Below are 13,094 nucleotides of genomic sequence, written 5' to 3'. Positions count from 1 at the left end.
TGCGGCTAACCTATCTGAAGTGAATGACTTTTATCGGCATGACTAAAAAAATAATAAGTATAACTAACTAATAATGACTGCAACCAGAAGGATAAGTGTTTACTAAGTAAATTAGAGTTGTGAGCTAGTTGCCGGTTAGTTAACGTTACACAACCCCGCATGTCCTTGGCAGCTGAAGGACTCGGCGAGTTAACTTAAAGGGATAAGTTAGTTCACTTCAAAAAGAAAATTGTGTAATCATGTTCTCGCCCTCAAGTTGTTTCAAACCTGTATGATTATCTTTCTTCTGAACACAAAGGAAGATATTTTTAAGAATGTCAGTAACCAAACCGATAATTGACTTAAATAGTAGGAAAATAAAAATACTATGTAAGTCAATGGCTCCAGTTAACTGTTTGGTTACTGACATTCTTCAAAATATCTTCCTTTGTGTTCAGCAGAAGAAAGATAATCACACAGGTTTGAAACAACTTGAGGGTGAGTTTATGATGACACAATGTTCATTTTTAAGTGAACTATACCTTTAAGAGATAACTTATGTTACGTCATCTAAACTTTAGTACAGTGAAATTCTTATTTTGTCCATTCTTTGCAAGAAAGCAATAACATAAGTAATAAATATAGGAGAAAACTCAATAGGGATGCGTGATATATCGGCCACCATATCGACATCAGCAGATATATGCTAATTATTAATGTTATCATTATCGGCTTGATAAGAAAAATTGTGTGATTTATTAAAGCCGATAAATAATGGATTATTTCCTTCAGCTGAGACGCTTCAGATGCAGCTATTGTGTGGTTCAACATGATGGGTTTAAATTAGCTTGAAATATGATTAGAATCACTTAAAAAAAGGGAAATGCAGTGCAGCGCAAATCTGTCATATCGGCTACATAAAATTATAATGAGAACATCATTTGGGACATGGATTTTAATGCTGAGACTTTTGTTTAGCAATCAGGCTCTAAAAAATTCTAATTTAGATGTTTATGCAATTATATCGATTATCGGCTTTCAAATATAAAGAATTATCGGTATTGGCCAAAATTTTAATATCGGTGCATCTTTTTATTGAATAGAGATTTCATAATTTCTTAGGTTTCTTTCTGTATTGTGTATTGTTTATTCTTACTAGTTGTGTATTCTTTTTTATTTATTATCTTTGCATTTTATTGTTTTTTATGCCTCTCTTAAATGGACAAAATCAGACTTTCACCAAATGACAGTGAAGATCGTGATTAATAGTTTTGCTTCAGTGGGTCAGCTGGACAAAAACTAACTCAAGCTGATTCTGATTAGTGATGATGCTGAGTCATAACATCATATCAACTGCGCTGGACATTGACCTTTGAACCCACGCGTCTGAATCTGGACATTACTCAACTCTCCTTGGCGAGTGCGGTGACCTTTCCTCCACATGACATCACGCGTCACATGACCTCTGACGGTCTCCCAGGCAACCATTCACATGAGGAATGTACTAGGCCTATTACAGGAGCGAACGGTCAAACTGTTTACTTCATGTCAGACACATGGGTCCATATCAGTGAAAAACACACAAACATATGTATAAAAAGCTACAAATGTGTAATTAAAAAACAAACACACTTTTTGTTCCAGTGTTTCCAAAAACATGAAGTTTGTTTAGTTCTGGTTAGTTAAGTTTGTTCTCAATCCCTTTTTACACACAGTCACATCCACATATTGATCAATAATCATAAATACACTCTTTACATACACTTTTGAAGTCACCATGAATTTCTAGTTTTTAATGGAATATTGCAGTGTTTATTGTCGTTTTAACTTCATGTTCCCTATTTTGAAGAAAAGACCAGTGCAACTTCCCTTTCATGATGAGTTTAAATACAATTATATCACAGACATCTGATCATTTCCATTAAGCAATGAGGACTTGGTTCCATTGTCTTTCAAGCTTCCCTGCCAACACAAACAAACCAACAGTAGAGAACTGAGATATTAATGACAAGTGCAGTAATTCAAGTTTTTTTTAAAGCATTGTGTTAAAAATATAACTGATTGTACACAGAATATATACTTCGGACATTGATTTCATATGAATTTCATTCCTTGCCGTGCATTTCTGATGTTATCCGTGTTTTTTAAATGTCCTAATTCATATTTTGACAATTGTGGCTGTTTCTCATCTCTTAAAGAAGTGTCTGTGAATGTGTTTGCTGATGAAACAGAAGTCGATCTTCCTCTTTCTGAGTCCGTGGTTGAAGGCAACGGCTCGTGATGATCACATCGCAGCTCATGTGAAGTCTTTAACTGAAGACACTCCTCAGTCGTTATAGTTAAACACACACACATGCATACACACAGTTATATAACTCCGTCACACACAGCTGTTGCGCAATTAAACGCCCTTAATATTTGCAGCTTTCTAGATCAGCTTAAAGGCACAACGTTCTCATACGATAAGAGGGAACTGGATAATGTTCTGATCCAGTCTGACCTCTGACCTGTAATGCTCCTGATCATAATCACACACTGTTGTTCGTCGGCCAGAACTGAGACTGAGTCTGGTTTCCTCCATTCTGTCCCTGATTTAGTTCTGGTTCCTCTGTCGCCTTTGGCTTGCTTAGTTGGGGACATTTCATTTAATATTCAACAATATTATTGATATTATTGATCTTCAAAAAGTTAGGAGCACCCACCAAATGTGACGTTTATCTCTGCCAGTCGAGCATCCTGGCGCTTAAAAACCTTATTAATCGAACCTGAGGAACCTGACTTGTTTGCCACACACTTCTCCCTGCATGTTTTGTGCTTGGCTCCAAGCTCTCGCGCTTCACATGTATTGATTCCGTTGCGAACGCTGTTACACCTGTGAACCATCAGAAAACGGAGCCAATCGAAATCTTTTAGCGACTCTCTCCAAAAGCGGTACGATTTCTTTTCAGCTGGTGTATCCACATCACCCACATCACCAACTCCAGGATTATTTGTGCCTTTAGGTGACAGCTTACAGAAGAAATCTGTCAGCGTTCGTTTCATCTTCTTCATCCCCGTCACCGGTGACGCCGGCGCGCAGTGAAAGCGAGTGGGAGTGATTGACTGCTAATATTAACCAATCTAAAATCTGCTTTAAAGTTGAGAACGTAAGGATGAAGTTTGATTGGTTATGTAACGTTGGATAGAATGATGGTCCGGCCGCCGCGGATCAGCACACATAAGGCACACTGTGCAGTAATTTGTGAACGTTTTGTAGAGAAATGAAGACCGGTCGCACCACAACCATTATTTGCACACGCACAAATGCACCCAAATATATTTTTAGGTCGCACAGATTAAATTTCAGGAGCATATGTGTCTAAAATGGTCGCAATTTCGAGCCTTGATCTCCGGCATTGACACCATTATAGAACTTGAGCTGCACGATGACATCATGGTTTTCTCCAGAGCGGCTGTATATATAAATGAACTAAATAACTTTTTTACAACAGAAATGAAGCATAACTGAACTTACTTAAGCTGGACTGTGACGCTATTCTCTTCTGGAAACAAACTTTGTTGTATTATTGTCCTGTTATCTCTGTAAAGCTGCTCTGAAACACTCTGTAATGTAAATAAATAACAATTTCTGCTTTTGTGTCTCACAGTCATCCATGGGAAACCGTGACCAACGCCGCCATGCAGAAGTACCCGAACCCCATGAACCCCAGCGTGTTCGGCGTGGACGTGTTGGACCGTAACGTGGACCAGCAGGGACGCCTGCACAGCAAACGCCTCCTCAGCACCGAGTGGGGTCTGCCGTCCATCGTCAGATCGGTACACACTTCCTGTTTCCTCCTATGCTGACTCTCAATACGCCTACTTATACTACGCCCTAAAAGTACTCTTTTTAAAGAAAAAGTAGATGCTTATGAGTGTGTATCAGAAGAGTAGACCAGCTTTGGGACATACTATCACGTCTTTAACGGTTGCTCTCTGTCACAGTAAACTGACCTGTCAATCATCCTATCACAGTAAACTGACCTGTCAATCATCTTGTCAAAGATAAAATCTAGGGATGCACCGATCCACATTTTTTCACTTCCGATCCCGATACCTGAATTTAGATATCGGCCGATACCGATTCTATTCCGATACCAGAGCTGTGTTTGCTTTAATATTATTATTATCATTATTGTTGATTTTATATGATGCTGAAATAAACTCCTCTCAACAGGCAAGTATGATATGTACGTATCTATGCGTGTATGTCCTAAAAGGCAACTTTAGGTAAGTATAAGGTCAGAAAAACAGGAAATCCTGTTAACAGGAAAAATCCCATTCTGAAAGCAAATATGCAACTGCAAGGGTTTCAAATTTATTGTCATGTCAATATTTATTACATTCCCAAAATGTCAAATACTTGAGTCTTGAAATATAAGAAAAGTGTAAACATCTTACACACACACTATCAATAAAACAGTTTGCATCAACAGCAAAAAAAAACAAGTACACTGGCTCTTTTAGCATCAACAAATCAAGGTTTTAAAATGTAAAATATTAGAAATATAAGAAAAGTGCAATAGTCCAACATTTTATATGCAATATGCAAGCGTGATTGACATAACGTGAGGTCGTATTTATTTTTTAACGTGCGAAAATTTCAGACGTGAATTTCGGACTCCGTGTGCAAGGGCCTTAACACACACACACACACACACACACACACACACACACACACACACTCTCTATCAATAAAACGGCTCCCGTTGTCTTTCTGACCACTGGCTAAAAAATCCTCGTGCTCTTTAACGTGGTGCTTTTTTAAATGTTTGATTGCGTTCGTTGTGTTGACCGACGCGAGGGAGCTTCCACCTCTCTGAATTACAGCTTTGCAAACATTGCATTTTGCTGTCTTGCTCCGCGGTGTTTCCAGAGTGAAGTATTTCCACACAGCGGACATAATGCTGCTCAATGCTTTCCTGCTAGCTGGCTGCAAACTGTGGAATGGATTTTCTGAGCGGAGGCGTGTCTCATGACTCTGTGTCTATTTGAGCCGCGCCTCCGTTCAGGAAATCCATTCCACAGTTTGCAGCCAGCTAGCAGACTAGCCGGCGGGAATCAATTTTGGAGTCATTTCAGCAGACAACGTTAAAGCGCAGACATGGCTCATGGATATCGGATATCTCCGCAGGTTGGATCGGGAAAATCCGATGCGTGAATTTACGCTGGTATCGGTCCCGATACCGATACTGGATCGGATCGGCCCCATCCCTAATAAAATCCTCCATTTTATTTCCTACTGTATCGGAGAGAAATGCAGAATCACGTTGATCTGCAGTCGCGGGTCTTTCGTGACGAGACTCTGCTCATATTAATACATAATGATGCATTTAAAACTTAATGGCCAAACGGATCCTTATAAAAGTCCACATTGTTATTGCAGATTAAATATAACACGGATGACATTACATAAATATTTTTATATCAGTTTAAACTGAGTCACTCAAATCTTTATCTAAACCTCTCGCTGTCGGTCGCGCATATCCGCCATGTTTTGTAGTTTTTACTCGCGTTTGTAGTTCCTCCTCAAGCGCAGTGGGTTGTGGGTAATATTAGCTGTTATAGTGAGGATGGATCCACACCGGGAATAGTAGATCATCCGGGACTTCTGGCACACTCTCCTCAACACTTGTTCTAATCTCAGTGTGGACATTGAGACGCAGGGCTAGCCTGATCGGGTGTTGAAGCTAGCAGCTGATGTTAATCTTGAAACAGGAACTCAGTCGCTCTCTTCGTTCTCGTCACGTTTGTGGAAACCGTCAAGCCGAGGTGAAATCCTGCTTTGGTATCCCAGCTCAGCTCTGTTCATGTTTGGCCTGAGCGTGAGGAGGATTCCCGAGCCCTAGACGACCCGGCTGAAGGGTTATATCGGTCTGGCTAGTCCTCGGCACATGTCGTCCCGGTGTCGTGTTTCTGAATGATCTGTTCTGTTCTGCGGTGACGTCTGACCGAGCGATTCCTGACCTCGACCTTTACATTCACTCTGCTCAAGGACCAACACAACTTCCCCTTTGATTCCTACACCTCTTGTTTGTTATTAGACACATTACTGATCTTTAAAGATTTCGAAATAAGTCTCTTCTGCTCACCAAGGCTGTTTATTTGATCAAAAATACAGTAAAAATAGTGAAATATTATTATAATGTAAATCCGCTGTTTTCTATGTGAATATACAGTAAAGTGTAATTTATTCCTGTGATCAAAGCTGAATTTTCAGCATCATTACTCCAGTCTTCAGTGTCACATGATCCTTCAGAAATCACTCTAATATGAGGATCTGATGCTCAAGAAACATTTATGATTATTATCAGTGTTGGAAACAGTTTCATGTTTTTGTGGAAACTGATGCATTACTCGTCAAAGGTTTGGGGTAAGTCAAAATAAAAGCAGAGAGAGAGAGAGAAAAAAAGCAAATTACTATTTATATTCATCAAGACCGCATTAAATTGATCTAAAAGTGACAGTAAAGACATTTATAATGTTACAAGAGATTATATTTAAAATAAACGCTGTTCTTTTGAACTCCTGAAAAATACAATGTGTTTAGAAATCTGAAGCAGCACAACTGTTCTCAACACTGATAATAGTCATGAATGTTTTTTGAGCATCAGATCCTCATATTAGAGTGATTTCTGAAGGATGGATCAGCTGTTTTACATGGGAATAATATTTCACTGTTTTTACTGTATTTTTTGATAAACGTAGCCTTGGTGAGCAGAAGAGACTCTTTCAGAAAATATAAGAAAACTTTACCAACTCAAGTGATTTTTTTTTAAAACATTTTTTTAGTTCCAGGTCTTCAAAAACTCTCAGAGAGCAAAAATATTCGACAAAATATTACATGGATCAAATGAAATGTGTTTCTGATCGTTTTTCTGGTGATGTGAATCCTAATTTTTGAGTTCTTAACACGCTGGATTCACATGTTTAGAATGTCACTGTTAATAAGAGTTTGTCCAGGGCAGATTGAGTGAAACTACAGCTAAACCTGAATGTGGCTTGAGATCACGGCCGGTTTGATTTAGACTCAACGCCCTGTCTTGTTCTTCCACAGATAATTGGCAACACACGGACATGTACGTACATCCAGGAGCACTCCATAGTCGATCCCAAAGAGAAAACCTTTGAGCTTCAGTCGACTAATGTAAGTGATATCAGTGCACACGTGTCGGTACACATGCCGAACCCTGATCAGCACTTTTCATTTATAACCGCATTCATATAGCACTGTCCCATTGCCTTTTTCCTCCATCACATATTTTAGTAATCATCATTAATTGGGTATCATTTGGAAGCTGAAACACTCAAAATTCATCTTGTGAAAATGGTTAAATTGAAAACGCTGCTTCCTCGCACTTTGTAACAAATCCTTCCCTCGCCGGTTAAAATGACCCGAAGCCACTTATATATATATATATATTTTGTCCAGAAAGCTTATTTTTATTTCATTTTGATAATATTTTTTCTATTTTGTAATGCAATTTTTGGTAGTTTTTTTCTTTTATTTGTTCTTTTATTTACCTTTAAATGACTAGATTTGATCAATACATAATAAATAAATAGTAATTTAAGCACATTCCTCACATTCTTTCAACTTAAATTCAAAATAACTCACAATTTCATGCATAACCCTTTTAATTCAGCTCAAAATATCTTACATTGGAAGTCTTTGCTGATCCTCTTGTGGAAAAATAATAACAACGCATGATATTTCATGCCTCTAGATGGGCTTATATCTCTATATGGAGCAGAGGAACTGTTCCGCTGGGTCCTAAAGCCAGTTTCTCTTCTGTGTGCATACACATACACATGTAGACATTATAAAATAATTTCTTGGTAAAGTTTTAGCTGGTCAAAGTGACCCGAGAGGGGCGGATTTGTTACACTTTAAAATTTCAACCACTCAACCTCGAATCCATTACATTGTTTTTGTGTGTATTCGTGGTTCAAGTGCAACAAAAGCCCTGGGGTCTTTGACCCCTCTAATGAACACTCAATTTGAAAAAAATGTGAAAAATGAGTTTGGGGTTAAACTGGCCCTAGGGAAGGATGAGGTTGCATCATTATAGCAGCACAGTTGTCAAGATATCAAGTTATTGTGAACCTGTCAGGACGTTTCTGGTTTGTCAGCATTTCCTGCACACCTTTTCTCATGCGTTCATGTTCTGGCCTTTAGCTGTTCAGTTTGTGTGAATGTCATCTGGAATGAGACACGGCCAGTCTGTGCATAACAGAGTTGCATTTTGGGAGGGCGTTGGTTTCTCTTATGGTTGCATATTTTATAGATGTGTCATATTTATCGCCTGCCTTGTTTCCTCACCGTAGATCACCTTCACTAACATGGTGTCTGTGGACGAGCGGCTCACGTACCGCCCGCACCCGGAGGACCCGGAGAAGTAAGAGTCCCTCTCTGTTCCCCTGCCATGAGGCTAATACAAGTGGCTTACACGTTCTGCACATTAGGGCTGTCAAATATCAAAAATTCGTCGAATGCAAAAAATGTGCATTGGTGTGTCAAGAGGCGCTTCTAATGACATACGGAAGAGTAAATGATGAAACCATGATCATGTTTGTGTTGAACTGTCCCTGTAAACAGCATGTACGGTGTTGTGTGTGTGTGTGTTGACGGTCTGCTGCTCCTACAGGACGATGCTCACGCAGGAGGCCATCATCTCTGTGAAGGGTGTCAGTCTGAGTAGCTATCTGGAGGGACTCATGGCATCAACCATCTCCGCCAATGCAGGAAAGGTCAGAAAACCAAAACACGAGGCAACCTGTCACTCACATGAGACACAACCTGTCACTCAGACACATTCAAGCCCCGCCCACATTTGTTCTTGTCCCAGAAGCGTTTCACTCAGATATACGACACTAGAGGAGAAAAGACTAGCGCAACTTCCCTTTCATGCTGAGTTTAAAGGGTGAAATGCCTTTAAATGAACCTGGATATATCAGAGGCCTCATAGATTTATACAATTAATATCCCTTTTCTCCGTTCTTCTGTGTTTCGTCAGCGTCACGGCTCTCGTCTGCTGTAGCGCTCGACTCATATTGATCTGTTTGATGCTGATATATTTCACTTAACACTATTCAATTGAAAATGCATGCATAACACATTCTGAAAGGTAAAATAAATATACATTATATAATGTTTGCTCAATTAGAACTAAGTTGAAAATGAATTGCATGAAAAAAATAACAGATTTAAACCTTAGACAACTTTTTGATTCTCTAATACTATTAATAAATCGTTAAATCCAACAGGGCAGTCAGAAATCTGATAAATATGTGTGCATTGGGAATCATATTTAAAAAATAAAATAAAACAAGGAAATTAATTAGTAATAATAGAAAAGCAAATGCTATGATACGTATTTTTAATCCATTTAATATCTTTCTTGCACTGTTTTGTCCAATAATGTATGTATTTGAGGAACTGTTAAACAGAGGCAGTGGATTAATGAAGACGGAGAATGTCAAAATAAAAGTCCCCTTTGCTGTCAAGATAAAAGTCTCATTGGCCAAGCAGAAAAACGGCCAATGCAATTAATAACTGCTAAATAATGACAGATTAATGAGTGAATTCGAGTGTCAGTTCTTTTCAGTAAATGGCTTACAAAAACCAGTCCATTCCTCCAGTTATCAGTCAGTTATAGATCTAAATAATGACTCTGTAGAGTCTTGCGTTTGACTAAGTTTGCGTCATTGATTCTGTAGTTGTCCTGTTTATTACAGTGAAATATCTGTATAAAGTGCTCCAGAAATATAGCTGTCTCAACTCAACTTTTATTTATAGAGCGCTTTCAAAACCATTAGAATGGACCAAAGTGCTGTCCATAAATAGTAAATAACTCTAAAAAACAAGATTCAAGACACCAAGAAAACCATAACACCAATCTCTCACAGTTCTCAGACCTGATCAAACGCTGAAAGCGTGATAAAATAAACAAGTCTTCAAGTCCTTTTTAAAACGATCCAGGCTTGACGAGGATTTCAACCTGATCACAGACATAGTATCCATCCATCCCTCCATCCATCCCTCCCTCCCTCCCTCCATCCCTCCATCCATCCCTCCATCCATCCCTCCCTCCCTCCCTCCCTCCATCCCTCCATCCTTCCATCCATCCATCCCTCCATCCATCCGTCCATCCCTCCATCCATCCATCCCTCCATCCATCCATCCGTCCATCCCTCCGTCCATCCATCCCTCCATCCATCCATCCCTCCGTCCATCCATCCCTCCATCCATCCGTCCATCCATCCATCCATCCATCCCTCCATCCATCCATCCCTCCATCCATCCCTCCGTCCATCCATCCATCCATCCATCCGTCCGTCCGTCCATCCATCCATCCATCCATCCATCCATCCCTCCATCCATCCATCCCTCCATCCATCCATCCATCCATCCCTCCGTCCGTCCATCCATCCATCCATCCATCCATCCATCCATCCCTCCATCCCTCCATCCATCCATCCATCCCTCCATCCATCCCTCCATCCATCCATCCCTCCATCCATCCCTCCATCCATCCCTCCATCCATCCATCCCTCCATCCATCCCTCCATCCATCCATCCATCCATCCAGACTTGTGAATGTTTGTACGTTTGCATCATTGATTCTGTTATTTTCCTGTTTATTACAGTGAAATATCTGTATAAAGTGCTCCAGAAATATAGCTAGACATCAAAGTTAGCTCGACTTGTGGCTGAAAGATTGTGCGGTGTCTCTGACGTGTGTGTGTGTGTGTGTGCAGGGTCGTGAGGCGATGGAGTGGGTGATCCGGCGCCTGAACACTGAGATCGAGGAGCTGGCCATCACAGCGAGAGGAACCCTGAGGACGCCGATGGCCGCCGCTGTCACTGAGAAGTGAACGCCAGTCCTGCGCTCTCCTCTCGGTGTGTGCCGAGGAACTCCTCTGCGTCCCGCGTGTTCAAGCGTCTACATTAGAGGCTGCGGGACGGCGAGCGCCGCACAACACCACGAGGAGAGTACTTTTATAAACCAGTATAACGGGACTGACCGATGTTCTCTGGTGCTCAGAGGAAACTTTCCCACGTTTCCCAGACTGCAGACGTACGACGCGTCGCTTCACCAGCACTTGAAAATTGTTAGCAATATTATAACTTATTATATTACTATTATACTGTTAAAACAAGGAAGGGAACAAACTAATCCAGGACCATCAGACGTGTGTGTGTTGGATTCTTCACAACGGCCTCCTTAGAAAACAAACGAGCACTAAATGACATATAAGACTACAGAGAATAGAATGACATCATCATCATGTGACTCATCATGTGACTCGAGAATGTTCAACGCACTGCTAATTATCCGTAGTGAACATGTGCTTTGAGTTTAACCGAACAGGAGGCGGATGGGATGTTGGATCCGGACGCGATGTGTGTGTGTGATGGGAAACATCAGAGATGTGCCTTCTGCAGTGTGTGACTTAAAGAGGGGGAATACATTCTATTTATTTATTTATGTTTTGTAGATTTATGGAATTTCAACTCCAGCATCCGAACCATTATGCAGATGAATATCAGTCCAGAACCTGTTCACTGAGCGTGACGTCACCGTGGAGACTGTAGTGTGTGTGTGTGTGTGTGTGTGTTATTGCTCAGCACGGACATCTTTACGCAGCGCCACACGGAACGCTGTGTTTTTGTTTCCTTCTCAATAGATATTGCATTTTTGTTGGGTTTTACTGGTATATTGTGATGAACTAAAATTAAACATAACGGCATTTAAACAACTTATTTATATTAAATGTAAATATTTGTTTACAGGCATACTTAGTATTAAATATTGACAGAAGCAACTTGGAATCTTTTAGTTTGTGCCGGTACTGACGAAACGAGGTGATCTCGTCCATCATCTGTTCTCAGAACAGCCAAAGCTATTAAATAAACTAACATTCATACTAAACAGTGGCTTGTGTTGTTCTGTGAACTGAAGGAGGAACAGCAACTGTGTTTCATGGGAAACATGACACTTCTGGGTATTTGTTTACAATTTAGAATAAATGTTTTACAAAAAGAGCAAGGCATTTGATGGAGATTTGTGTGTGTGGAAGTAGTTTAGGCAAGGCAAGGCAAGTTTATTTATATAGCACATTTCATACACAATGGTAATTAAAAGTGCTTTACATAGAAGAAATTAAAATAATCAAAACAAATAAGAATAATTAAAACAGTTTAGAATAAAAAATAAAATAAAGTACAGTGCAAACAGTCGGACGAACAGTGGCACAGTGCTCATTCAGTAAATGCACAGCTAAACAGAAGTGTTTTGAGTCTGGATTTGAATGTGACTACTGTAGGAGCACATCTGATGCACATTTAGAAGTCTTCTACAAACCACACCGCTTTCTGTTTCATATCTGAGCATTATTGAAATACAGCGGGGTTTGATGGAAGACAAACACTACAGATAAATAAGGCTCCATTTTTATTTATTTATTATTAGACATTAAGGACATAACATACAACATTTAAAACTATAACAAGATATCCAAAAAAGATAACTAAATGGATTGGTTTACAATACACAAAATAAATATATTTACATATACATTAATTTAAATATGAAACTAAAATCAATCAGTACTTAAAGAAAGAAGAGCCATAATAAATAAGGCTCTAATGCCATTACATCCTTATTTAGCCGTTATTATTACTATATTAATTTAAATATAAGTACAGAAAATAAACAAATCAATCAATAATTAGTCCTTAAAGAAAGAAGAGCCATAATAAATAAGGCTCTAATGCCATTACATCCTAATTTAGCCTTTATTACGTCACACAGAGGAAGGCCACGAAAAATATATAAGTATACATATAATATTAATTTAAATACAAGTAAAGAAAGCAAATAAATCAATAATGAGTCCTTAAAGAAAGAAGAGCCATAATAATACTCTAATACCATTACATCCTTATTTAGCCGTTATGACGTCACGCAGAGGAAGGCCGCGGCTACAAAGTGTCATTACCCGAGTCAGCTGTTGCCTTTGACTGTCTATGGATGTTACATTGTAGCCGTTCTTGTGCGCGACGATCTTTC

The 13,094-nt window shown here is 39.5% G+C and overlaps 1 protein-coding gene across 1 annotated transcript in view; it reads left to right on the top strand.

Moving 5' to 3' along the window:
- prelid3b (PRELI domain containing 3) overlaps nt 1-10,915 on the top strand; it is an 11,339-nt gene extending 424 nt beyond the window's left edge. Inside the window, exons 2-6 of the mRNA XM_056240294.1 lie at nt 3,627-3,795; nt 7,076-7,165; nt 8,347-8,417; nt 8,667-8,769; nt 10,780-10,915. Of these exons, the coding sequence (XP_056096269.1) occupies nt 3,627-3,795; nt 7,076-7,165; nt 8,347-8,417; nt 8,667-8,769; nt 10,780-10,896 (550 nt within the window). The 3' untranslated portion in view covers nt 10,897-10,915. The remainder of the gene's footprint in view (nt 1-3,626; nt 3,796-7,075; nt 7,166-8,346; nt 8,418-8,666; nt 8,770-10,779) is intronic.
- Nucleotides 10,916-13,094: the final 2,179 nt, after the last annotated feature.

The sequence above is a fragment of the Rhinichthys klamathensis genome, unplaced genomic scaffold (assembly GCF_029890125.1).
Source record: "Rhinichthys klamathensis goyatoka isolate OS25496 unplaced genomic scaffold, OSU_Roscu_1.1 h1tg000586l_1, whole genome shotgun sequence".
Classification (NCBI taxonomy): Eukaryota; Metazoa; Chordata; class Actinopteri; order Cypriniformes; family Leuciscidae; genus Rhinichthys; species Rhinichthys klamathensis.
The sequence above is the reverse complement of the archived record's forward strand: the minus strand, read 5'-3'. Positions and strand labels throughout refer to the sequence as shown.